The sequence below is a fragment of the Rhincodon typus genome, chromosome 12 (assembly GCF_021869965.1).
Source record: "Rhincodon typus isolate 14 chromosome 12, sRhiTyp1.1, whole genome shotgun sequence".
Taxonomy (NCBI): Eukaryota; Metazoa; Chordata; class Chondrichthyes; order Orectolobiformes; family Rhincodontidae; genus Rhincodon; species Rhincodon typus.
In genome coordinates, this window is record NC_063343.1 from 3,509,479 (window position 1) to 3,534,127 (window position 24,649).

The window sequence follows — 24,649 nt, forward strand, 5'->3', positions numbered from 1 at the left end:
ATAAGTTCTTTCTCCTTGCAGTGCACAGCTCTTGCAACACCTGAGATTGAGATTTCAACTGGTAAAACTAAACTCTGAACTACATGCATGCTAAGCAGTGGAAGGAGCAAGTGATGTACACAGTGATCCTATAACCAATGAGTCAGATCAATGCTCTGCCGCCCTCAGTCATGAATAGAGTGGATAATTAAACTAATAAGGGTGAGGACGAGGCTCAACAAATGTCCCCATCCTCACTGATGGGGGAGCACAGCATATCACTGCAGTAAGACGAGGCTGAAGAATTTACAATCAATCTTCAGCCAGAAGTGTTGAGTGGATGATCCAACTCGTCTTTCTCCAAAGGTGCCCAACGTTGCATATGCTAGTCTTTAGACAATTCAATTCACTCCACGTGATATGAAGCAATTGCTGAAGGCATTAGATATAACAAGAAGTAACATCCCAGCTGTAATCTCGAAGACTTGTGCTCCATAATTAGCTGCACCCACAAACAGTTTGTTTCAAAAGAGCTGCTGCCAGCTGTAGCAAATTTGGCATGTGTTTGTTCTGATGAGTGCAAAATACAAAACTCCAGCATAATAATCTCTCTTGTCAGCAATATTCAAGAACACAAATTGGAACATCAACAGTCTTGTTGAAGTCATAGCTTTGGTGATACGACTTTATTCAAGATTGCTATTTTCAATTGCATCATGCTTTTTTGAGTTGACTTCAGGACCAAGTCACATCTTTCCATCTTTGTAGATGTGATTGTTTCTTAAATTGACCACAAGTTTTATTTCAAATGTAATTCTGTAAAACCATTAAGTTTATAATGCAGTGACATGTGTCAGATTAGGCCACCTTTCAAACGCTCAATGCGTGACCACATTCAATGACCATAAGTCATCAGGGTGGGCTGTGGCCTGGTGGTATTCTTGCATGACTATTAACTGAGAGACACAGGAAACGTTGTGGGGACCTGGGTTCCAATCCCACCATGGCAGATAATGGAATTTGAATTCAATAATAATCTAGAAATAAGAGTCTAATGATGACCATGAATCTGTTGCTGATTGTCCAGAAAATCCCAGCTGGTTCACAAATATCCTGTAGGGAAGGAAATTTGCCATCCTTACCTGGTCTGGTCTACATGTGATTGCAGACCCACAGCAATGTGATTGACTCTTAACTGCCCTCTGGGCAATTAGGGATGGGCAATAAATGCTGGCCTAGCCAGCGATGCCACATCCCACGAATGGGGAAAAAAAAGGGATAGTTTAAATCTGTTGTGTCAAATTCATTTTCTACAGTTTAGGTGATCCAACATCCTGGGACTTTGCTTGGGCTGTCTGCACTTAAAATTGATCATCCAGGACCACTGGAGAAGCACACAAGGATATTGAGAGAATGAATGGAAATTGTGACTGCATTGGCCAAATGTTCTGATCTTCCTCACTCAGGGATAATGCCATATGACTGGAGAATTGATGTGTTCTATCCTTGTCCAAATACCACTATCAAGTCCAACAACCGCAGCCCAGTCAGTTTAACCTGGAGCAAAAACAGAAGTTGCTGGAAAAGCTCAGCAGGTCTGGCAGCACCTGTAATGAAATTCTGAGGAAGGGTCACCAGACCCGGAACATTAACTCTGATATATTCTTCACTGATGCTGCCAGACCTGCTGAGCTTTTCCAGCAACTTCTATTTCAGTCCCTGATTTACAGCATCCGCAGTTCTTTCTGTTTTTATTTAGTATTTAACCCACTGCCACATCCCTTCTAGGCATGCCCACCTTGAAGAATTTCTGCTCCTCCCATTCTGAGGAAGGGTCACCGGACCCGAAACGTTAACGCTGATTTTTTTCTTCACAGATGCTGCCAGACCTGCTGGGCTTTCCCACAATTTCAAAACTTGCAACAATGTAAAACTTGGAAGCGTTGTGAACCATATGGATAACATAGAACTTCAAAGGGACATAGATGGGTAAACAAGAAGCAGATGAAAGTTAATGCAGGAAATTGGGAAGTGATACATTTTGAAGGAAATACAGAGCAAGACAAATAAAGGACCTAAATCTAAAAAGAGTACTGCAAAAGATGGACCTGTATGTATTTGTGCGTAAACCAGTGAAGTGGCAGGATAGATTACGAAAGCAGTTAATAATGCATATGGTATCTTTGGCTTTCTGAATAGTGCAATGGAACACAAAACTGTTTAACCTGGAGAACACAGTTAGGAGCTGGAAGGCACTCCCCAACAATATACTTGGGACAGGTTAAATTGAGGCATTGAAAAGGGAGTATTTGTAGGACAAGAATTATAATTAGGTCTATTGTCATATTTACAAAGTCACCACTTACAGTGCCAGGTTCTTAGGCATAAATTAGAGAAATAAAGAAATAAAACGTCCAGCATTGTAGACCTTTGCGCCATCTTACGTACAAAAGGTATCTAGGTGCAAAATTTTAGGAATAAATTCGAAGAATACAGATGAGAGGAACTGTGGATAACACAAATAACAACCCAAATGTAATCACAGTTTAAGAGGCGCAAGGGAAGGAGGACGAACAGGGACTGGTTACTGAGAAAGGTCTTCGTGTAGAAGTAAAGATCGAGAAGTCTCCAGGGACCGACGGATTCCATCCAACGGTTTTAAAAGGTCTGGAGGTGTGCATTTGTTTTAAATTCGCTGATTTTCCCCAGATTCTGGAACGTTCCAACAGATTGGGAAATAGTGTATGTGACTGGAGGGATTACAGAGCATCAGCCCCTGTTAGGGTAGAGGTTATAAAAGAGGTGACGGCCTCGTGGTATTATCGCTGGACTGTTAATCCAGGGACTCGGGTAGCATTCTGGGGACCTGGGTTCGAATCCCGTCACGGCAGATGGTGGAATTTGAATTTGATAAAACATCCGGAATTAAGAGTCTAATGATGACCGTGAATCAATTGTCGTAAAACAATCTGCCATCCTTACCTGGTCTGGCCTACATGTGACTCCAGACCCACTCTGAACTGCCCTCTGGGTAATTAGGAATGGCCAATAAATGCTGCCCTGGCCAACGACGCCCTCATCCCGAATTAAACAAAAAGAGCAGCACTTCAAAAATCTCCATGTTTAAGGGAATTAAAGGGGAAGTCCCCAGTTATCAATGACTCCTCCCCATTAAATCGATATGGGATAAAGATGTCGGCGGTCGGGAGCATGCCGATCCAAGCAAAGAAAATAACGGTTTTACCGTTTAATTTTCCGCCCGACCGCGCGGCGGCCACGGTTGAGGCCGCCGCGTTCGACGTCTCGACGCAAGGAGGCGGGGCCAGGGGTGCGCGGTGACGTGACGTCGCGGAGGGAGGCGGGAGCTGCCGTGCGCGGTTGACGCGGTAGCGACGGCTGGGGGCGGAGGACGGGGTTGCGGTGCGCGGTGACGTTCGGTGGCGGTGGGAGGCGGGACCCTGGGGCGCGCGGAGGGAGAGGCGGGGCCTGCGATGCGCGTTGACGGGTTGCGGCGGTGGGAGGCGCGGCCTGGGGTGCGTGGGGAGGGTGAACGCGCGGGGCGGGGGGGGGGGGGGGGGGTGAACGCGGGGGGGGGGGGGGGTGAACGCGGGGGGGGAGGCGGGGCCGGCGGGGCGCGGTGATGTGCGACGGCCGAAGGGGCGTGTCCAGCGGTGCGCGATGACGTAGGTGCGCGGCGGGAGGCGGGGCTGGGGTGCGTGGTGACGTTAGTGCGTGGTGGTCACGCGTCGGGCTTCTCGGATGTGCGGAGCGGCAACATTGTAGCGAGTGTGAGTATTATAGAACGCGGTGTATCAAATGGGAATGTAAAAGCCGGCGCTGAGCAACGTGCTCTCTGTGTGTTTGACTCAGTACACTTTTAATGGCAGATAACACGCCTTTTCTTCATTTATTTAGTTCTCATCTCATCTGCCTCCTTTTTCTCCTCCTTTCTTTGTATTTCCGGTAGGATCAGCCTCGCTGTGGGAACCAACAGGAAGCAGCATGGTTTAAGAAGCTGGAGCACTTTTTTGTGAAAGGGAAGGACTTAAGGTAACGAATAAGTGCAGCAAGCACAGGGGATTTCCCCTGTTTGTTTGGGCAAGAAGAATAATGAAGCACAAAGCCACTGCAATCCGTGCCTGTATGTAGTGTTCCAGTCTAGCAGTGTTGCTACTAATCTCTACTACCCAAGGCCCAGGTTAGGTAGGATCAGAAAATTGTTACAGCTACTTTGGATCGTGCAGGCTAGTTTTTTTTTGGTCTCGAGTTCATCGCATGTTATTTTATATACATAAAACCAACCCAGTTCCTAGGATTGTGAATTGAATTGACAATACTCCCTCATGCATTTTTTAACTAGTACTACTGGAGCAATGCAAAGACTGACTTGGTTTTCACTTGCACCTTGACAGCGAGGTACTTTCAGAATTTTGTTTGATGTTGGTGTTTACCTTTTTACTGCTGCACTGCGGTTTTGCACTAATGATGTAGAAGTTATAGAGTCACAGAAGTATACAGCGCGGAAACAGAACCTTCAGTCCAACATGTCCAAGCCAATCAGATATCCGAAAGAAATCTAGTCCTACTTGCCAGCATTTGGCCCATATCTTTCTAAACCCTTCCTCTTCATGTACCTGTCCAGATGCTTTTTAAAGGTTGTAATTGTACCAGCCTCCTTCACTTCCTCTGGCAGCTCATTTCATACATGCACTATCCTCTGTGTGAAAATGTTGCTCCTTAGATTTCTTTTAAATCTTTTCCCTCTCCCTTTAAAACTATGCCCTCTAGTTTTGGACTCCCCACCCCAGGGGAAAGACTTTGACTATTTACTCTATCCACGCCTCTCCTGATTTTATAAACTTGTATAAGGTCACCCCTTTGCCTCCAATGCTCCGGGGAAAATAGCCTCAGCTTATTCAGCCTCTCCCTATAGCTCTAACCCTCCAACCCTGGCAACATCCTTGTAAATCTTTTCTGAATCCTTTCAAGTTTCACAACATCTTTCCTATAGCAGGGAGACCAGAATTGCGCACACTATTCCAACAGTGGCCTAACCAATGTCCATGACCACTGAACGCCTATACTCAATGCACTGTCCAAAAAAAGACAAGTGTACAAAATGCCTTCCTCACTAGACTATCTACCTGTGACTCCACTTTCAAGGAACTATCAACTTGCACTCCAAGGTGCATGTATTCAGCAACACTCCCCAGGACCTGACCATTAAGCGCATAAGTCCTGCCCTGATTTGCCTTTCCAAAATCCAGCACCTCACTATAGTCTAAATGCTGATTTCCAGGAGACTTCCTGAGTTGGTAGATTTGTGTCATGTGCACTTGACATCCCCCTGATCATTTAAGGAGCAATTCCTGCAGTTCATTTAAGTGTTTGGGTCTAGAAGGACAAACCACATAGGAGTGGTCTAGGTCCGAAACGTCAGCCTCTCTGCTCCTATGATGCTGCTTGGCCTGCTGTGTTCATCCAGCCCTGCACCTTGTTGTCTCACATAGGAGTGCTGTCGCCTCTAGATGCCCCTCCAAGTTGTGTGCCATCCTGACTTGAATTTTTATTTATAATAAAGAGATGTGGATGTTGGAGACCAGAAACAAAAACAAAAACAAAATTAATGTCGCAACTAAGCAAGCCTGGCAGCAACTGTGGGAAGAAAACAGAGATAACGTTTCTTGTCCAGCGACTCTTCGTCAGGATATCAGAAGGACTTACCAACTAGCAATGTGGGATCATCTTAATCTTGTACTGCAAAAACATGGCTCAATAGCACTGTCTCAAGGATATCTAGGGATTGAGTAATGCATTGGTTAAATGCCAATGATGCTCACTTCCAAGGATCCTATTATTTAAAGCAAAAATGCGAGTGGTGGAAATGACCTTAGTGATTGTCCACAAAAGGTGCAAATTAGATTGAGTTAGAGTTGGTGTATAATCATAATAAAAGCTGTTGGTTTGTAGTTTCCATGGAAAATGTTTGGGATCAGTGAACGAGATCCCATGAAGCACCTACAGCTAATAGAATAGATCAGTTCCACTCGTAGTAAGGTTTTGGTCTTGACTGAATATCTGCATAATTAAGCCCACTGCTTGAAAAGATTAAATGTCTGAGTTTTATAGCAGGAATATTTGGTACAAAACCTACCCAACTTTCTTGTAAATTGGGAGTGGGGTGAGTGATTTATTATTGTTGAGCTCTGTTTAGAAACAGGCATTTGTACTACCCTGGGGACATGGGAATTGTAATGCTCAACTGATATGAGTCGGAAGTTTGAAGATGTCATAGAGTCATACAGCATGAAAACAGATCCTTCAGTCCAACCAATCCATGCCGACCATGTTCCTGAACTAAACTAGTCCCACTGCCTGTGTTTGGCCCATTATCTTTCCAAACCTTTCCTATTCATGTACTTATCCAAATGTCTTCTTAATCTTGTTACTGTACCTGCATCCGCCACTTCCTCTGTGTGTAAAAACAAAAGTTGCCCATTGTGTCCTTTTTTAAACTTTGGCCTCTTATCCTAAAAATATGTCCCATTCTAGGGAAAAGACCCTTGCTATTCATCTTATCTCATGATTTTATAAACCTCCATAAGGTCACTTCTCAACCACAACCGCTCCAGCGGAAAGAATGTCCCAGCCTATTCAACTCAAGTTTCCATTCCTGGAAGCAATCCTAGTAAATCTTTTCTGAACCCTTTCTAATTTAATAACATCCTTCCTACGACAGGGTTACCAGAATGATACACAGAACTCCAGAAGATGTTTCAGGGTAATTAGCTGTATTGAATCATTATCTGTTTGAGTGTGCCATACTCCTGAAAATATTTTGTCAGGAGTCAGTAATGGGTATCTTGTTGTGTGGAAGTGTTACAGGATTGATGTTTTGGGTGCGAACGTTTTCTTCACTCTGAATATGTGAATATGTGCACTCCTTGTATGCAATAAATGTTTCATACCTGTCAAAATTCTTCTATGTAGGTTAAAAACTGCATTTCTGTGCTTATTGCATCAGTCTGTTAACAAATATTTCCTTGATCCCAAGTTTCTGTCTTTCTGGTCATTAGTGATTTTTTTGTTGAGACACAGACAGCATGTGGTCTTTTGTTTTTTAAACGGGTTCCTCTTGTTGTACGTGGGTCTATATTCAACTGAGCCACACTTGCCGAATGTGTGTCTCCTGCTCATTTCACCAGAATGCTTGAATGCTTTAGTGCAGTTTCGCGCCTAATCATTTCCCCTTTTGTTTCCCCTCTAATTGTACGTGGTGTGGGCATTTCTAGCAGGCTACAGATTATTTATGTTTCATGAAGCTATGAAGGGTTAATTGCAGAATGGATTCTCAACTGTTTTTGGACTTGTGGAAGTTACAGATGCTGTCGTAAAGGTTGTAAGAATTTGAATTTGTTTAAAAAGGCTGTTGTTTACAGCCCTGTTTTCTGCTAAATTGCCTGGTCTTGATCAAACTGGTCATGGTTGATACAGGAAGCTGAATGTGTTCACGAATCTCTGGCAAGGGCAAGATTAATGTTTCTATGTGGTGTACCCAGTAATGGGATGTGGTCCCACCCCCTATAATTTTATCATCTCATTCGGATAGACCAGGCTAGATTCCATCTCCCATGTGCGCTGAGTTAACTGATACTAGATGGTCCGATTACTTATCCCTGGTCAAAGGTGGGTGAAGTTTAGTGTACTCATTCACAGGATGAAGCATCACTTGATAGTGCGATCACTGAGGACATCATTTGATAGGCCAGTATTTATTGCCCATCCCTAATTGCCCAGAGGGCAGTAGAGTAAACCACATTGCTGTGGGTCAGGAGTCACATGTAGGCCAGACCAGGTAAGGATGGCAGTTTCCTTCCTTAAAGGGCATTAGTGAACCAGATGGGGTTTTCCTGACGATTGACAATGGACTCATGTCATTATTAGACTCACTTATTGAATTCAAGTTCCATCATCTGCTGTGGTGGGATTCAAACCCGGGTCCCCAGAACATTGTCTGGGTCTCTGGATTAACAGTCCGGTGATAATACCACTAGGCCATCGCCTCCCCTTTTACTTGGCCCGCAATTTTACAACATTGACTTCTTTTATGTTATTGTCTAAAATATTTGTAAACGACACAAGGCCCTTAGCCATGAGAGGTAATCAGACAGAAACCAACCTCAAAGAGAGGGACAATGAAGGGTAAGGAGTTGGATTTCATGACCATCTTGAAGGGTAAGACGGAGATAATCCATGTGAGGGGAAATTGCAGAGCACAGGAGTCTACAATTATGGTATAGCTGCCAATTACAGGACACAATGAAGAGGTGCATGAGAGACCAGACTTTCAGAACAAGATAGAGATTAAGAGAGGCTAAAGAGATTTAAACATGAAGGTGTACATTCTAAATTCAAGGGATTAAACTGAGCGTGAATATAGGTCAGCAAGAAAATGGGTAATGGTGAGTGAACTTGGCGTGAGATTGGAAATGGGTACGTTATTTTGAAGTTCGCAGAATGAAAAAAAGCGTTGGAACAGTCAAGTCTGGAATTGCCAAAAGCATGGATCAATGTTTCAGCTGTAGGTATATATAGAGGTAAACAGATTAGGTTTCTACGTTTTATGCAACACTGACCATTATTTGCACTTACATAGGTAGCAAAAGATCCCCAGGGTGTTTCAGGGAACATTATCAGACAGAAAGCTAAGTAAGGGAGTCTTATGACAGCTGACCAAGAGGGTGTCGAGGAGCATTTTGAAGAAAGTGGAGAGGTTTAGGAAGGAAATTTTATAGTTCTTCATACCTAGACCTTAAGGTTACAGAGCGAGTAGTGCATGCAGAGGTGTCAGCAGTTCAGTCGTGGATTGATTTGAGCATGAGGATGGATATTTTAAAATAAAGGCATTTTAGAGTTGTAGCGTTATAAAGCATGGAAACAGACCTTTTGGTCTAACTAGTCTGCGTCAACCATCTTTCCAAATTAGACTAGTCCCACCTGCTTGTGTTTGGCCCATATCCCTCCAAACCTTTCCTATTCATTAACTTATCCAAATGTCTCTTAAATGTTGTAAGTGTACCTGCATCCACCACTTCTTCAGGAAGTTCATTCTACCTACAAACCATCCTCTGTGTAAAATAAAAAAGGTTGCCCATCATACCCTCCTTAAATTTTTCTCCTCTCACCTTAAAAATTTGCCCCCTAGTTTTGAACTCCCCCACCCTAGGGAAAAGATCCTTGTCATTCACGTTATCTATGCCCCTCATGATTTTATATGCCTCAATAAGATTACCCCTCAACCTCCTTTGTTCCAGTGGAAAAACTCCCAGTCTTTCCGGTCTATTTTTACATCTCAAACCCTCCATTCCCAGCAACATCCTGGCCAATCTTTTCTGAACTCTCTCCGGTTCACGGTATGGAAAGCGTGGACGAAAGGGAATTGGTAAGCGCTAGAATACCGGCAGCAAAGTTTTAAGTAACTTAGGCTTATAGAAGATGAAAGAGTAGCTGGAAGAGAATATCATCGTGATAAATTTCAGAATTAACAGTGTGGCTTAATCGTACTGTCCGGAATTGCCTCAGGTTGCTCTGTGCGTGCAAGTTAGTGACCAGGAAGGTGGGTGTTTACTTAGGAAATTGTACTGGAAATAGAAAAGGGCATTGAATTAATTTCCGTGTGTGACTTGCCATTGCGTATGGTTTGGGATTCAAATCAGTACAGGATGATAAGTGAATGGTGTAGCATGATGATGAGGATTGTCATCTTTATACACTTATGTCTTATCTGCAGGTTAGAATCACGTGATAATTAAGGAAAAGGAAAATCCTATCCGTACTAGCTGGAAATTATTTAAATTTATCCTTTTACTTTCAAAAACAGGTGAACACGAGCTTTTGGAAATATTGAAACCTGTGAACCTTTGTCTGATGCCTCCAGTTTTTGCAGTGGTGAACAAAATAATCCACCGTCAGTCATCAGTGTGCTGATCCTTGATCACTAACCGTCATGTCTGTGCCTGTAATGGACAAACACAAAGTAAAACGAGCACGTCTTGATCGAATTTGCGAAGGTAGGAGGTTGAAAAGGATATCCTGTGAAGTCATATTTGAAATTACATTTGCTCGTCCATATTACATAGCTCTCATCTCCACTGAATTTTGTTTTGGTTTAATAGAGGGCTGGCATCTTAGGATGCCCCCACGTCTCTTGGCACTAATTAGCTAGTGTGCTTAAGTTCTGAACCCTGGTGTGTGGGGAGTCAGTGATTTATATTCAGGCATAATGTGGAATGTGTTAAACGTACAACTTACAGCACAGCTGTGGTGGGGCTATCAGGTACCACTGAGATGCATCACAACAGTTTTGATCATGGCCTGACCTTCCACTGGATGCTTTCATTACATTGTTCTGCAGGACCACCCCACTCTGAAAGCAAGTCAAAACAGTTTTGATCTTCCAAACGCTCAGTTAAATTGGGTTGTATTCATTTGTGAATTTTCCCTTGTGAATAATCATGGAACCCACTCCACCACGCGCACATGTCAAATTTTCTAACTATAGAAATTATTCCAGAGTGAATTTGCATAAACAATGTGTGAGGAAGCTTCGTGATGCAAATGGTGGCAACACTCTCTCCTTGCAGCCTCAGGTCAGGGGTTCATATTTAATTCAAACCAAATGCTGAACCATCCCTCATTTAAGGCACCAAGGTGAAATAACTGCGGGCATTTTCAATATTCCAGGGATTTCCAGGTACATGGCGTCTACACGGAATACTGATATAGTTTTCAAGTCAGATTGTGTTTGACCTGGAGGGAAGGTTTTGGTGGTGATCCCATACACTTGCTGCCCTTGTCCTTTATACGTGGATGAGGTTTTAGGTATGGAAGATGCTGTTGAAGGGGATACGCTGAGCTGCTGGAACGCATCTTATGAAGGCCGCCACTATCGGGAGGAGAGAGTGAAAGTTTAGGATGATGAATGTCAAGTGGGTTGCTTAGTCCTGAATGGTGTTAGGGATTCCTGAGTGTTCTTGGAGTGGCACTCATTCATATAATGGAGTGTGTTCCATCACACATTCTTAACTTGTGCCTCACAGATAGTGGAAAGACTCTGGGGAGTCAGAAGGTGATTTGCTTGCTAAAGGTTTCCCATCGCCTAATCTGCCCTTGTTGCCGTGTATCTGTATGGCTGGTCCCGTTTAGTTTCTGATCAGTGATGACACCATGATGTTGGTGGGGAATCCTGCAAATGGTGATGAAATCGAATGTCAAGGACAATTGGTTAGATTTTTATCTTGTTTGCGATGGTGGTTGTCTGGCACAAATATTATCGACTCTTATCAGCCCAAGCCTGGATTCTGTCCAAAACATGCAAGTTGGTAATGGGCTGCTTCAGTGCCTGAGAAGTTGTGAATGGCACTAGGCACTTCAATCGTCAAGCATTCCTTTTCTTGCTGTATGTGGGCAGGAGCATCATTCAAACAGTGGAAGATTCCTTCAACAGCGTCCTGGGCATTGACATCTCAGAAATCTACTATTTTTTTTAAGCAGATGCACTCAAACCGTTAGAGCTAACGAAGGTTTGGAGCCTAAAAGAGAAACTGCAACAATGCTGTCAATCAGAGACTGACCTATGGAGTTGTGATTGGCAGAGCAATGTGCGGGGACAGACAGAATCTGAGGAACTGCTCCTTCACTCACTGGTTCAGTCCTTCCTTACTGATCCCCTGGGGCAGAAACTGTAATTGGTGAGGAGGACAGCATTGGAGGGGATAACCTCTGACTGGAGGTTGAGGAGCATTTATTCTGACTGGCTCTGTTGCCACCATGCTGGAAGCTCTTTGGCTGCTCTGTCGCAAATAGGTTATCAACCAACTGCTGGATGTTGGGAGCAAACACAAGAAGTTGGGGGGGATGTTTGGGCAAATCTTTGAAGTAGCGAAGCCAAGAGCAGATCCCAGGAGAGCCTGTGTCAGGCTGGATTGGGCTTCCATTGGCTCTCTGCAGCTTGAGCTACTATTGGTGCAACCAGGGGAATAATCCTGACCTGACGGTCATCACATTTCTGTACAAACTACATCCCAGAATCCTTGAAATGAAAGGGGAAAATTGAATTTCACGTGACTTCCTTTGGGCCTAGGTGATGCTTAGAGCTGGTGTCTGCCCAAGGAGATGGGTGTGAACAACACCCCCATTCCACCCCTCATTCTCTGCTGAGCTCCTCAGGTTGTCACTTAGTGTTACAGAAACTGGCCATCTCCCCATCCTGAAGTGCAAGTCTCGTGCCTTGGCAGGATTTTGATAAGAAACTCTGGCAGTGTCTGTCAGCATCACCTGAGGGTGCTGCTATATTGGATGGTGAATTGAAGAAGGCATGACGAATCCCTGTTTCGCATAATCCATCAGAATGTTGGTGACGGCTCCAATGGCCAGGTGGTGGAATCATAGGAACAAAATCAACTGTAGGCCAATTGGCCCTTCGAACCTGCTCTGCCGTTCAGCATGATCGTGGCTGTTCTGATTTTTAACCTCCATTGTACATTCCTGCATACCCCTGATGATCGTTCACTCCCTTTGCCATCGGGCATCTATCCCTGGCTTAAAAATATTTAAAGATTCTGCACCTGTTGCCCCTTTTGAGGAAGGGAATTCCAAAGACACAACGCTCATAAAATCTTTCACCTCGTCCCTTTCTTAAAGGGGCACCCTGTTGTGTTTTTTTAAAACTATGATCCGAGTTCAAGATTCTCCACCAACAAGAAATATCCTTTTCCCATCCACTGGGTCAAGTTCTATCAGGATTGTCCATGTTTCGATTAAGTCGCCTCTGACTCTTCTAACACTAGAGAGTACAGGCCTTGAGTTCAGTTATATTGTTTATGTCTTGTGCTCATGTGGCTTTTGAGAAGTGTCTATCTCCACAGTTGTGGTAACATAGCAAGTTTGGTGTTTAAGCATGACCACCTCTTATTTTGAGCCCAGCCATACCTCGAGCTTGCATGGTAAGGGAGGGAAGGGCTGTGTTTGTTTCCAGTTCTACATGCATCCATTACTCAACAGGAAGTAGTTCATGTTTAGAAATGTTCCAGATGGCACCTATGCATCAACAGGAATGCTGTGCATCAATCAGTTTTTGTAAAGTGCTTTTATTTCCCTTGTTTTGGAAAGTCTGGAAGAAATGCTGCACTGTTTGACTCTTCTTGCCTGAGGAAGAAATCTGACTGGGCTTCAATGTTGATGCATTTTTTTTCTTGGACTGCTAATGGATCCCAGCTGCATCGCCTACATGTGTCATGAGAGCTTACTATTTATAACATTTTTAGAAAACTGTTTAGGTCACTTTTGGGATACTGCATTCGGTTCTGGTCTCACTGCTATAGGAAGGATGTTGTGAAATTTGAAAGGGTGCAGAAAAGATTTACAAGGATGTTGCCAGGGTTGGAGGGTTTGAGCTGTAGGGAGAGGCTGAATAGACTAGGGCTATTTTCCCTGGAGCGTCGGAGACCTTATGACCTTATAGAGGTTTGTAAAATCATGAGCGACATGGATAAGGAGAATAACCAAGGTCTTTCACCCAGGATGGGGGAGTCCAAAACTGGAGGGCATAGGTTTAAGGTGAAAGGGGAAAGATTTAAAAGGGACCTAAAGGGCAACTTTTCACACAGGTGGCGTGCGTATGGAATGAGCTGCCACAGGAAGTGGTGGAGACATTTAAAAGGTATCTGCACGGGTATATGAATAGGAAGGGTTAGAGGGATATGGGCTACATGCTGGAAAATGAGACTAGATTAATTTAGGAGATCTGGTCAGAATGGACAAGTTGGACCCAAGGAGGTCTTTCCATGCTGTACACCTCGATGACTCTATAAATAGTAATGTTGATGAGTCTGTCCCATGCTGCCGGTGCTCAGAAGAAAAGCTTCCACTTGCAGGTTATTCAGCCCTCCCTGATTCCGAAACTGTCTGTCTTTTTGTTTTCGGGATGAGGCAGGCACCCATTAGACTTAATTTATTGCATGTCTGTAGTTGCTGGTTGAAGTGATGAGTCCTGAACTGCGGCAGTCGTTGTGCTGATGGTGGTCCCGTGATGGTATTTTAGAATTTTCTTGGTACGTGTCCCAGTTGGGATACTCTGCAAACAATGTTTGCCAGGTTATTGTCATTGTTGGGGCTGGGAGGTACACATGCTACTGACAGCATTGTGCGGGAGATTGGTATTGATTGAGTTCAGAAGCAATGGTGACATCTCAACTTTGCTGTATTTGATGCTGAGATTGAATATAGATGTGGCTGCCTTGAGACTATTAAGTGGTGGAAGGGATTTGAGGGAACAGATGTTCATTGTGGTTGATGCACCTTTTCCTTTGTGTCTTGAAGCCATGTTTATGGTAAGTGTGGTCCAGTTAAATTTCTGGTCAGCGATGTTTTAGGTGTCATTCATGTTGATGCACTTGATACTGGTGAGAAAGTCAGTGAGCTGGTTGGGTCTCCTCTTGTGGGAGATGGTCACCACTGAAAGTGAAGAGAGAGAGAGAATGCCATTGCAACTATGCGCCGTCTTTCGTGTACTCCAGACACCTCTGAACACCTCAGTTCATTAAATACTCTGGAATGGTATCATTGTTGCATGAAGACACTGGGGTCAATTGTGCACAGCAAAGTCTCCTAACAGCAGTGAAATAAATGACTAATTTGTCTTGAAAACAAAAAATGCTGGAAATCAGTGGGCCAGGCACCCTCCATAGAGAGAGAACAAGCTGATGATTTGAGTCTAGAGGCTCATCTAGACTCAATGTTAGCTTGCTGTCTCTCCCCGGAAGCTCCCTGACCTGCAGTGATCTCCAGCATCTTTTTTATTTGTTTGCAGTACAGATTCCAGCATCTGCAGCAATTTGCTCCCAAATAATTTGTCTTGGTGGTGAAGACTGAGGGATAAGTATTGACCAGGACAGCTTCCCTGTTCCTTCTTTTAAGAGTTGGGAGATAGTTTCTATCCATGCATGCAGCCCCATTCCATCTCTCTTTAATGGGACATTTGATAGATGCATCTTCTCACCAAACTGTCATTGGCTCAGGGCTGTACTCAAGTCGTTGGCAGAATTAAAACCTTCTCGCTCGGAGGCAAGGATGCCTCACAGAGTTCTCAGCCCAAGCATGATATTTAGATTCTGTTGTGAGCAGTCCACACCAACTTGCTTATTGGTGAATTTATGAATGGAGCTGATCACTGCAGAGTTTCTCAGCAGGTTTCTCCATTCATGAACTTGTGACTGAAGGAAGATAATTGATAAGACAACTGAAAATGGTTGGGCTTGGGCTGCTACACAGAAGAGTTGCAGGGAGGACCGAGGTCAGAATAGATGCCTTCTCGACGTCCTCAATTATCCTGAGACTAATATGATTTCACCCACTAAAAGGCTTTTCTTGAGCTCTGTTGTCTTCAGCTTTATTAGATGTCTTCGGTGCCATGTCCTGTTGCACATCACTTTGATGTCAAACGCATCTCGATGATTTAAGCAAAGCCAAAGTCAGATTAAACAGCCCCTAATGGGGCACTGTTCTGTTGTAATGGGGAGCTGGTAGGATTGGCATTTTGGAAATAGACGAAATGGACTGGAACATGTTCAACATCTAAACTGACCCTCTGGTGAATTCACTGCTGTCTTTAATTCAGATGGGGAATAGCTGAGTGCCATGTTGTGCTTTGTGTCAGCAGTGTATTCTGAGTAAGACATTAAGTGCAGTAGAGTTGCCCATTTAGTTGGGCATGTTTCCAGAAGTTTCATGACATAACTCTGCCTTGTGTCTCTGACATTGGTCAAGTTGAGCTGTGCCAGTTGGAGAGGAAATGGACTTCATCGCTCATTTGCAACTTGTCGATCATCCAACCCGCCCCCAGTAATTTTACAACTAATAAAATTGTACAAAGAAAATGAAAAGCACTTTTCTAAAGCCTTTTTTAAAAATTTCTTCTGGGTTATTTGCGCCAACATTCTGGGGATTAGTCTTTCATTGGTGCAGCCTCCTGGAGAATCCTTTTAGAGTTGCTGAGCCTAATGTTAAAAGTTTGACGATGAGAAAAAGTTGACTCCAGATCCTGTGAGCTTCCTCCTTAGCAGCAGAGAGAGTTATCAAAATGAAAGGGACTGCAGTGGCTCAAAAGCTCACCACCACCTCAAGGGCAACTAGGGACAGAGAGCCGTGCAAGTAAAGATCAGGACAAACCAGCTTCAACAGATGTTTGTGAACTTAAAAATATTCAAAAGCAAAAACAGAAATCACTGGAAAAGCTCAGTAGGTTTGGCAGCCTCTGTGAAGATAAATCAGAATCAATGTTTTGGTGACCCTTCCTCAAAAAATAATCAACTTCAGTTGAAAACATAGGGTATGTTTCCATGCTGTATGACCCTTCAGTCCAACCAGTCCATGCCGACCATGTTCCCAAACTAAACCAGTCCCACCTGCCTGTGTTTGGCCCATATCCCTCCAAACCTTCCCTATTCACGTACTTATCCAAATGTCTTTTAAATATTGTAACTGTACCTGCATCCACATCTTCTGGAAGTTCACTCCACACATGAACCGCCCTCTGTTGGGTGCAGGCATATTGAGTTTTATGCTTTCATTTCGATTCAGCCAAGGATGACTGTGAAATTCCCTTCCGTTGGCTTTGAGCAGATCTCAAGATTAAGCGGGATCAATTTGGTTACTGATTGGACTAATGAGGAACGAGTAGAGTAAAATAGAGTAAAAGTTATGCGATTAACTAGGTTATGATGTGGGAGATTAGGTTGAGTATGAAGTCTGGAACTAATTTGATGGATAAAATCCCTATGAGCTTTGTGATGTGTAGAGTGAATGCGTACGTTAATATATCAGATGGGCAGCCATGATATCCTGGAATGTGCTTGATTGCCTTGGGGAATTGGAGTGGAATTTTCCAAAGTTTCTTCCTGTAATTATCGGGAGGTTTTTATATGCATTGCAAGGAGTTAGCATTAAGGATTGGGGAGGCTGGTGTACAAGGTTTATCTGATGAGTAAAGAGGGCTGTGGTAGGTGAGAGTAGCCTTTACTTGCCATTTGCTTGTTTATCCATGTGATGAGTGTAGGGTAGACTTCACCACAACATGCATTGGCCTATAATTTGATGCAAACTGATACTGTCACTTTTACTGTAAGGCTGGGAGGTGGAAATCATAGCACTGGTAGAAGTCGCTCTCCTGGTTTTGGGGAAGGATTGAGATTTATCAGATGGTTGTTGGGGATATTGTGTTTCCAAGCCTTAACTTGCTGAAAGGAAAAAGTGGTGCGTGTTGGTGTATTGATTCCGATAATCTGTTCTGTGAAGATAGTTATCAGCTCTGAAGGGGTTCATGAAATATGCATCGTTTAACAAGTCTATTGCAACTTTTCAAAATGATCAACTATACAGGCTACAGGTTGAAGAGAGAAAGCTTTGTATTTTTAAAGCCTCTTATTCTGTCTTCAGTTTTGACGTGTGACAGGAGTTTGTGGACAGTTGCATTAATCAAGGGCTGAATAGCTGACTCCTCCTAATTTGTTTATATGCTCGCCTCTATGATGTCTCTCTCTTTCAGCTTGCATTCCTCTGGCTCCTAGCAGCTTTCTACTCACTTTAAAAACAATCTCTGACCAAGCTTTTGGTCCCTTATTAGACTCGCTGTCAGATTTTGAGCGTGTGCTTGTTAAATGCCTTGAGATGCTTTAATGGCACTGTATAAATGCAAGTTATCAGTATCTTGTCCTGGGGAGATGATGGCCTATTGGTATTATCACTGGACTGTAAATCCAGAGACTCGGATAATGTTCTGGGGGCCTGCGTTCGAATCCCACCACGGCAGATGGTAGAATTTGAGTTCAATAAATATCTGGAATTAAGGGTCTTATGATGACCGTGAATCCATTGCAGATTGTTGGGAAAAACCTACCTGGTTCACGAATGTCCTTTAGGGAAAGAAACTGTCATCTTTACCTGGTCTGGCCTACATGTGACTCCAGACCCACAGCAACGTGATCGACTCTTAATTGCCAACCGGGCTACTAAGGATGGGCAATAAATGTTGCCTAGCCAGCGATGCCTTCATCCTGTGAATGAATTTTAAACAAAAAAATTGTCCTAGTTTGTCAGAATGCAGAGTGCATTAGGTAGGTGTTTCAGAACTTCAGTTATTGTTGGATTACTGGAAGCCTGTTGGCAGTGAATGGAAACTGTTTCCAGTGTCCCTCCACTCTGCTGGACTAAAAGTTAATGGAAAATGTAGTTCTGCCATCGCTGTCCCCAGGACAGGAACAACATGGGGCTTGATACATTGCAAAGCTCCCTTGACATTCTTATGAAAACAGGAAGTTGAAGAAAATAATAATAATAAAACAGCCCTTGCTGGGACAATGTATCCAAGTCCCAGCGGAATGGATAGAACGAGACAAACTTACTGAATTAAAATAACGTTGTCCAGGATAATGATGCACTCCAGGCCGTGTGGTGCCCACCCATCTCTAAAGGCCTTGGCTGTGCCAGTGAGCACCACGTGCTTCATGTCCAGGGATATCCGAGCGCGGATGTAACCGTGAAAGAGGGAAAGACAGTCAGGAATGATGAGCACCTCCTCGGGCTACCGCCTGGACCTGTTAATGGCCATCTTGGCCAGGCCCAGGAGCAGAGCCACGATAAAGACCTGCAGACCTGTCCACCCCTCCCCGCACCGGGTAGCTGTAGATCAGGAGCTTGAGGCTGAAATGTAACCCAAATTTATGCAGCAGCCCCTTCAAAAAAACACTAAAGAAGGGGCTGCAAAGGGAGACAGTCTATGTGGGCGTGATAAACCAGCTCCTCTAAGCCACAAAAGCTTCCTGTGGTCTGGCACTCAGTGAACTTCCTCCACTTCCGGTTGCACAGTACGGCCTAATGCAGCTGTCTCCACCCCGCGTGCCCGAGGGAAAGGGGAAGGACCCCTTTGTGGAGGGACCTCCACTGTGCATCTCTGCCACCGGAGGGCACAACGGCATGCATGCCAAGGTGTGTCTGGGCAAAGGTGGTGCAGCACCACCCTTTACACATAACACCTCCATGCCGTTCAAAAAGGCACCAGGAGGATTCCCCCACCCCGAGACAGCTCAGATTGTTGGGTACAGGGTCATGGAGGAGGCCTGCAGTGCGCGGTCAATGTCAACTTCTGGATAGATAAGGGTCAGCTCATCTGGAAGCCAAGCTCAATTTCATGTGAGGCTTCAGGGCAGTGCATGTTGTCCATGAGGCTCCGGATGGCACAGGTCGTTGAACTGGATGCTGAATGACACCTTCGCTTCCAACTGTTCCAGCATCCAGCACATCCCCGACTCTGGTGAGCCCTGCATCCTGAGTGCTCTCTCCTCTCTCAGCCAGCGCAAGCCACGCTCGAGGAGAAACCTATTCTTGAGCAGCGGCTCCCTGACAAGAGCTGCCTTTCCCATAGAGGGAGAGCTGTGGCGTGAGCTGACTCTAAGTAGGTCCAAGTAAAAGTCAGGCAATTCCTGGAAGACCCAATGCCGGGACCACTCAACGAACAGGAGCTGTGCACCTCACGGAAGCAATACATTATCGGGGCACCCCGCTTTGGAGGAGGTTCGACGTAAAGTTATCGCTGCAGAGTCTGAACAATAGTAAATACGCTGACATGAAATTGTTAGAAAACTGCTGACAATTTCTCTGTATAGTTGAACCAAATTGAGTTTAACTCCTGCAAACCCGTTGCTGTTCCACGCTAGTTTTGGTGCATGTGGAATTTGTTGTAAAGTGCTGTAGTAAGCTCAGTGCTGAAATACTGTTTGTCAAGCCCTTGTTATTCTGAAAGTGAAAAAAATTGACTACCCATTGCTCCACCCTTGTTTGATCAATAGACGTCTTGTATTGATCTCCTCCCGGAAAACTACCACTCTCTCAATACTTAAGGCTAACTATTGACCAGAAACTGGATTGGAACAGTCATATCAATATAGTCTCTACAAGAGCAAGTCAGAGGCTAGGGTTTCTGTGGCGAGTAGCGAGTCCCCTGTCTCCTCAGTGCCTGTTCACCATCTATAAGGCACCAGTTAAGAGATGCATAAGGCACCATTACGTGCAAGTTTTCCCCCAATTTAAAAAAAAAATTGGAATTGAGAAATGCTAGTTGAAGGGCAACCACTGTCAATTGTCATAAAACCTACCTGGTTCGCTAATGTTCTTTCGGGAAGGGAATCTGCCATCGTAACCCAGTCTGGTCTAGACGTGACTGCATGCCACAGCAATGCAGTTGACTCTGAATTGCCATTAAAATAGCCTTACAAGCGCACAGTTCCAGTGCAGTTAAGAATGGGTAACAAATGCTGGTCCGGCCAGTGATGCCCACGTCCATTGAACAGATTTTTGAAAAGCTGCACACCTTTTCTGATTTGGAATTATTGCTGTTTTGTTCATTGCTAGGTCAAAATCCTGGAACTCTTTCCCTTACAGCACTGCAGTTGTCCCTATGTCCTAAGCACTGCAGCGGTTCAAGGTGCAGCTCAAGGATGGGCAATAAATGTGGGCCTAACCAGCGACGTCCACATCTCGTGGACAATTTGGGAGAAAGTGAGAGTAATCCATAGCTCCTCACTGGTATTTTTCATAGCTGCAGTTAACTTTTCCTGAGGATCAGTCCTGCAATATTTGCAGATGTAGCTATGTTTCACAGTCTATTATTATCTGAAAACTCCCACTCCTTTGTGATCTAAATCCTGGTTAATTAACATTGTGTGTTTTTTTGTAACTCTGGTTTTGCCACCCCGAAGTCAATGCAGATACTTGTATTTGAAGCAAGTATGTTTTAGTCCATACCAAAGCAGAAATGTCAGGAAGTTGTTGAATAGTGCAGAACCAATGTACTAGAATGAGCAGGTTGTCTAATGAGTAAAAGTTGGACAGATATGGCTTACGTCTGCTGGTGTTTAGAAAACTAAGGGGGGGATTTTGGAATGCGGTGTTAGTGTTTCTGCTTTTGGGCAAGGCTTCAAGTCCCACCTGTTCCTGACATGTGTAATAACATCTTTTGACCAGGTTGATTAGAAAATATCAGAACAGAAGGGAGATCTCGGAGCACCCAATTAAATTTGTAGATAACCAGAGCATGCAGCATCAATGCATAGAATCCCTACAGTGTGGAAGCAGGCCATTTAGCCCATCGAGTCCACGCTGACCCTCTGAAGAGCATCCCACCCAGACCCAACCCCCTACCCTATTTCACTAACAGTGGAAAGTTATAAAAATAACAATGAATAAGGTATCTTACAAACCCCAGTTGTAACTTCAAATAAAAAGAAGAGGGGTTCTTGTGGCACAGTGGTGATGTCCCTACCTCTGGGCCTGGAGGCCTGAGGTCAAGTCCTACCTGCTCCAGAGACATGTAAAAGCATCTCTGAACAGGTTGTTTTTTTTTTAAAAGAAATATCTGGAAACGTAAAAGGCAACTTAATTGAAACGTACAAGATCCTGCAGACTTTAACAGCATAGATATGGAAAAGGCATTTCCTCTTGGAATATCGAGCATTAAGTATCACTGTTTCTCAATAAGGGACCTCCAAATTAAGACCAAGATGAACATTTCTATCGCTGAGGGGTGGAAGTCTTCAGAAATCTCTTTTTCAGAAGCTGGTGGAAGGTAGAATCTTTGACCAATCTTAGTAGAGTTTGATAAGCAAGCAGATGAATGGGTATTGGGAACATAGAGTAACCAGACTGGCCTTGATCCTATTGAATGATGAAATAAGTTTGTGGGCCTACTCGTGCTCCAAATTTATGTTTGTATCCATTTCAACTTAGCATGGTTTCTGTGCAAAGCCCCTCAGTTTGACATGTTAGTGTCCCTTCTGAACCTCCTCCCCGCCCCCACCACAAATCATTGAGGCCTGTTTCACTCCTGTTCTCACAGCAGTCCCAGCTACCATATAGTAACTTGACAGGTGCCTGAATGGTCACTTTCCTGGAGTTTCAACAGGAGTCATTCGAAAGTGAGATTCTGCAGGCACGGTGTAGCCGCCCCCATAAAAGATAAAGGGGTGGTACTGCTACATCCGGAGTTCACCCAGAAGTACACCGGGTGAGATGAAGCCAGAACGGAAAACTCAAGCCAGCTGCAAACGTAAAGTACTGTAGATGAGAATAGAACCTAGAGGAGTGAAGGAGAAATGAGCTTAAGAAAGCGAAGATTGGCCAGTAAAATCACGAAAAAGCCCGAGATATTTTTTTTCTATCGGCACGTGAGCGAGAGGATAATACAAGAAGATTGGGCCACAAGGTAACTTGTGCGTTGGCTACAGAAGTCATGGGCTGAGTTGGTGATAAGTATTTTGTCCCTGTCCTCACAAAGGAGACCTCTGTTTAAACATTCTAGTTCAAGAGAAGGAATGTGAAATATTACAAACAATTAGCATAATATGAGAAGTTGTACCAGAGGGACGGGCATTCACAAAGGTGGTTTATTCTCCTGGGCATCCCAGGAAAAAAGAGAGGAATGAACGAACGTTCTAACAAATCATTTTCCAATTCTCCCAAACACAGGCGAGAGAACAGGATTGGAGACCTGCCAACATAATGCTCTTGTTTAAAAAGGGTGTGAACAAGACCAAACAATAATAGGAAAGTCAGCCTCTGCTGAAGAACAAGTTACTGGAATTGATTCTGAGAGACAGGATGAGCTGTCTGTTAGAAAGGCCTGGATTAGAGTGAGTCATCATGCTTTTACTAAGGGAAGGCCATGTCTTGTTAACTTGGATTTTGAGGGGAGGTAATGGGGATTGATCAGGGTAGTGCTGTGGATGCCATTTACGTGGATTTTAGTAAGACATTTAACAAGGTAGCAGACTGGTCGGTAAAGTAACAGTGGGATACAGGGGAATATGGCAAGTTGAACCAAAGTTGACTCTGTGACCACTAGTTTCTGTTGGTTACCATTCTGACAAAGGGTCACTCTACCCGAAACATTAACAGTGATTTCATTCCTCAGATGCTGCCAGACCTGCTGAACTTTTGCAGCAATTTCAGTTTTTGTTTCTGATTTACAGTATCAACAGTTGGTTCAGTTTTTTTATTTAGTGACAGTTGGTGTTCTTGCAAACGGAAAGCAGCTCCGCTACAGCAGGGGTCAGTGTTGGTTACCTTGTGGCTCATTGTATAGATTAATGATTTGGACTTAATGTGGAAGATGTGGCTGGGGGATCCATAGATGATGCGGAAAATGGCTGAGAAGTTAATTGTGAAGAAGATGGTTGGCAACTCCAGAATGACGACATTGGGCAAAAAGTGGCAGATGAAATTCTGATCAGAGAAACGAGAGCTTTGGGCGGGCAAGAGAGTACACAACAAACGGGAGGATATTGAGAGGGCTAGAAGAAAGAGATGCCTTGGAGTGTACATCCTCAGCTCGTTGAAGATGCCTTATAGAATAGTTTCCTCTTTTGGACAGGGTAGCGAATACAACAACAGGGATGTAGTACTGGAGCTACATAAAGGGAAGGGTTCTCTTGAGGTGCAGTGACAGCTCCCCTACACCTGGACCACGAGGCCTCGGTTCAAGACCCACCTACCCACCCCCGCACCACACCCCCCCCAGGTGTGTAATAACATCTCCGTGCAGATTAATTGGGAAGTGGGTAAAGCTCTGGTTAGGCCTCGGCTGGAATTTCAATTGTGGTTCTGGGCACCGTAGTACAGGAAGAACATAATTGCTCCAGAGAGAGCACAGACCCCATTTAGAGGCACGCTGCTTGAAAATTGCAGGGACTAGAGAATGTTGGATAGATCTTAGAACAGAGGAGGCAGATACTGGCTTAATCGAAATGCACAAAATATTGAGGGGGGCAGGCTTTCCCTTGTGGAGAGGTCAGTTATCAGGGTGATTGATAGAAGGGGCATGAGGAAAATCTCTTCACCCAGAAGCTGGCGAATTCCTGGAATTCATTGCCTGGTTTGGAGGTGGAGGCATAAACCCTGGTAATGGGCTTGAACTCAGGCCTCCTGGCTCAGAGATAGGTACACTACCACAAGAAACCCCTCTTCTTTATTTCACGTTACACCTGGGGTTTGTAAAATATCCTGTTTATTGGTACTTTTGTAAGATTCCTTTTAGTGGTACCTCCACCTGAAGTGCTGTAACCTTCAAGGTTATCTCTTTTTGGTTGGCGCAGATGCAGTGGCCCAAATAACCTACTTTCTGTGCGATAACTTCCTTTACTCCAGGCTGGTGCTCCTTCATTCCTGTTACCTCTTCTGTTTAAGTGATGGCTTTAAGGCTTTAAATGACTTCAAAATATTTCTACCAAAAGCTTTTGTGTATTGTTTCGGTGCCGACATCCCAGTGCTGAGGTGTGGATCACTGTTGAACCAGTGTTCTAAGTTTTTAATCTAAAAAAATTAAAGCTCAGGCATGTGCCCCACCCTCCTTTCTTTCAAAGGGGAAAGTGATTTTCATTTAGCATGGTGCAGGGCTGGATGAACACAGCAGGCCAAGCAGCATCAGAGGAGCAGAGAGGCTGACGTTTCGGGCCTAGACCCTTCATCGGGGAAGGGGGTTTTGAAATAAATAGGGAGAGAGTGGGAGGCGGATAGAAGAGAGGATAGGTGGAGAGGAAACAAACAGGTCGAAGAGGCGGGGATG

General features: G+C 44.3%; 1 protein-coding gene across 3 annotated transcripts in view; it reads left to right on the forward strand.

The window, feature by feature from the left end:
- Positions 1 to 3,442: 3,442 nt before the first annotated feature.
- LOC109937286 (C-terminal-binding protein 1-like) overlaps positions 3,443 to 24,649 on the forward strand; it is an 80,879-nt gene continuing 59,672 nt past the window's right edge. The window contains exons 1-3 of one of the 3 annotated variants that reach the window (XM_048603529.1): positions 3,443 to 3,512; positions 3,947 to 4,029; positions 9,860 to 10,049. In XM_048603529.1, the coding sequence (XP_048459486.1) occupies positions 9,986 to 10,049 (64 nt within the window). In that variant the 5' untranslated portion in view covers positions 3,443 to 3,512; positions 3,947 to 4,029; positions 9,860 to 9,985. Of the gene's footprint in view, positions 3,513 to 3,631; positions 3,768 to 3,946; positions 4,030 to 9,859; positions 10,050 to 24,649 lie in introns of those variants that run through there. The other 2 variants (XM_048603527.1, XM_048603531.1) reach the window with 2 other exon arrangements.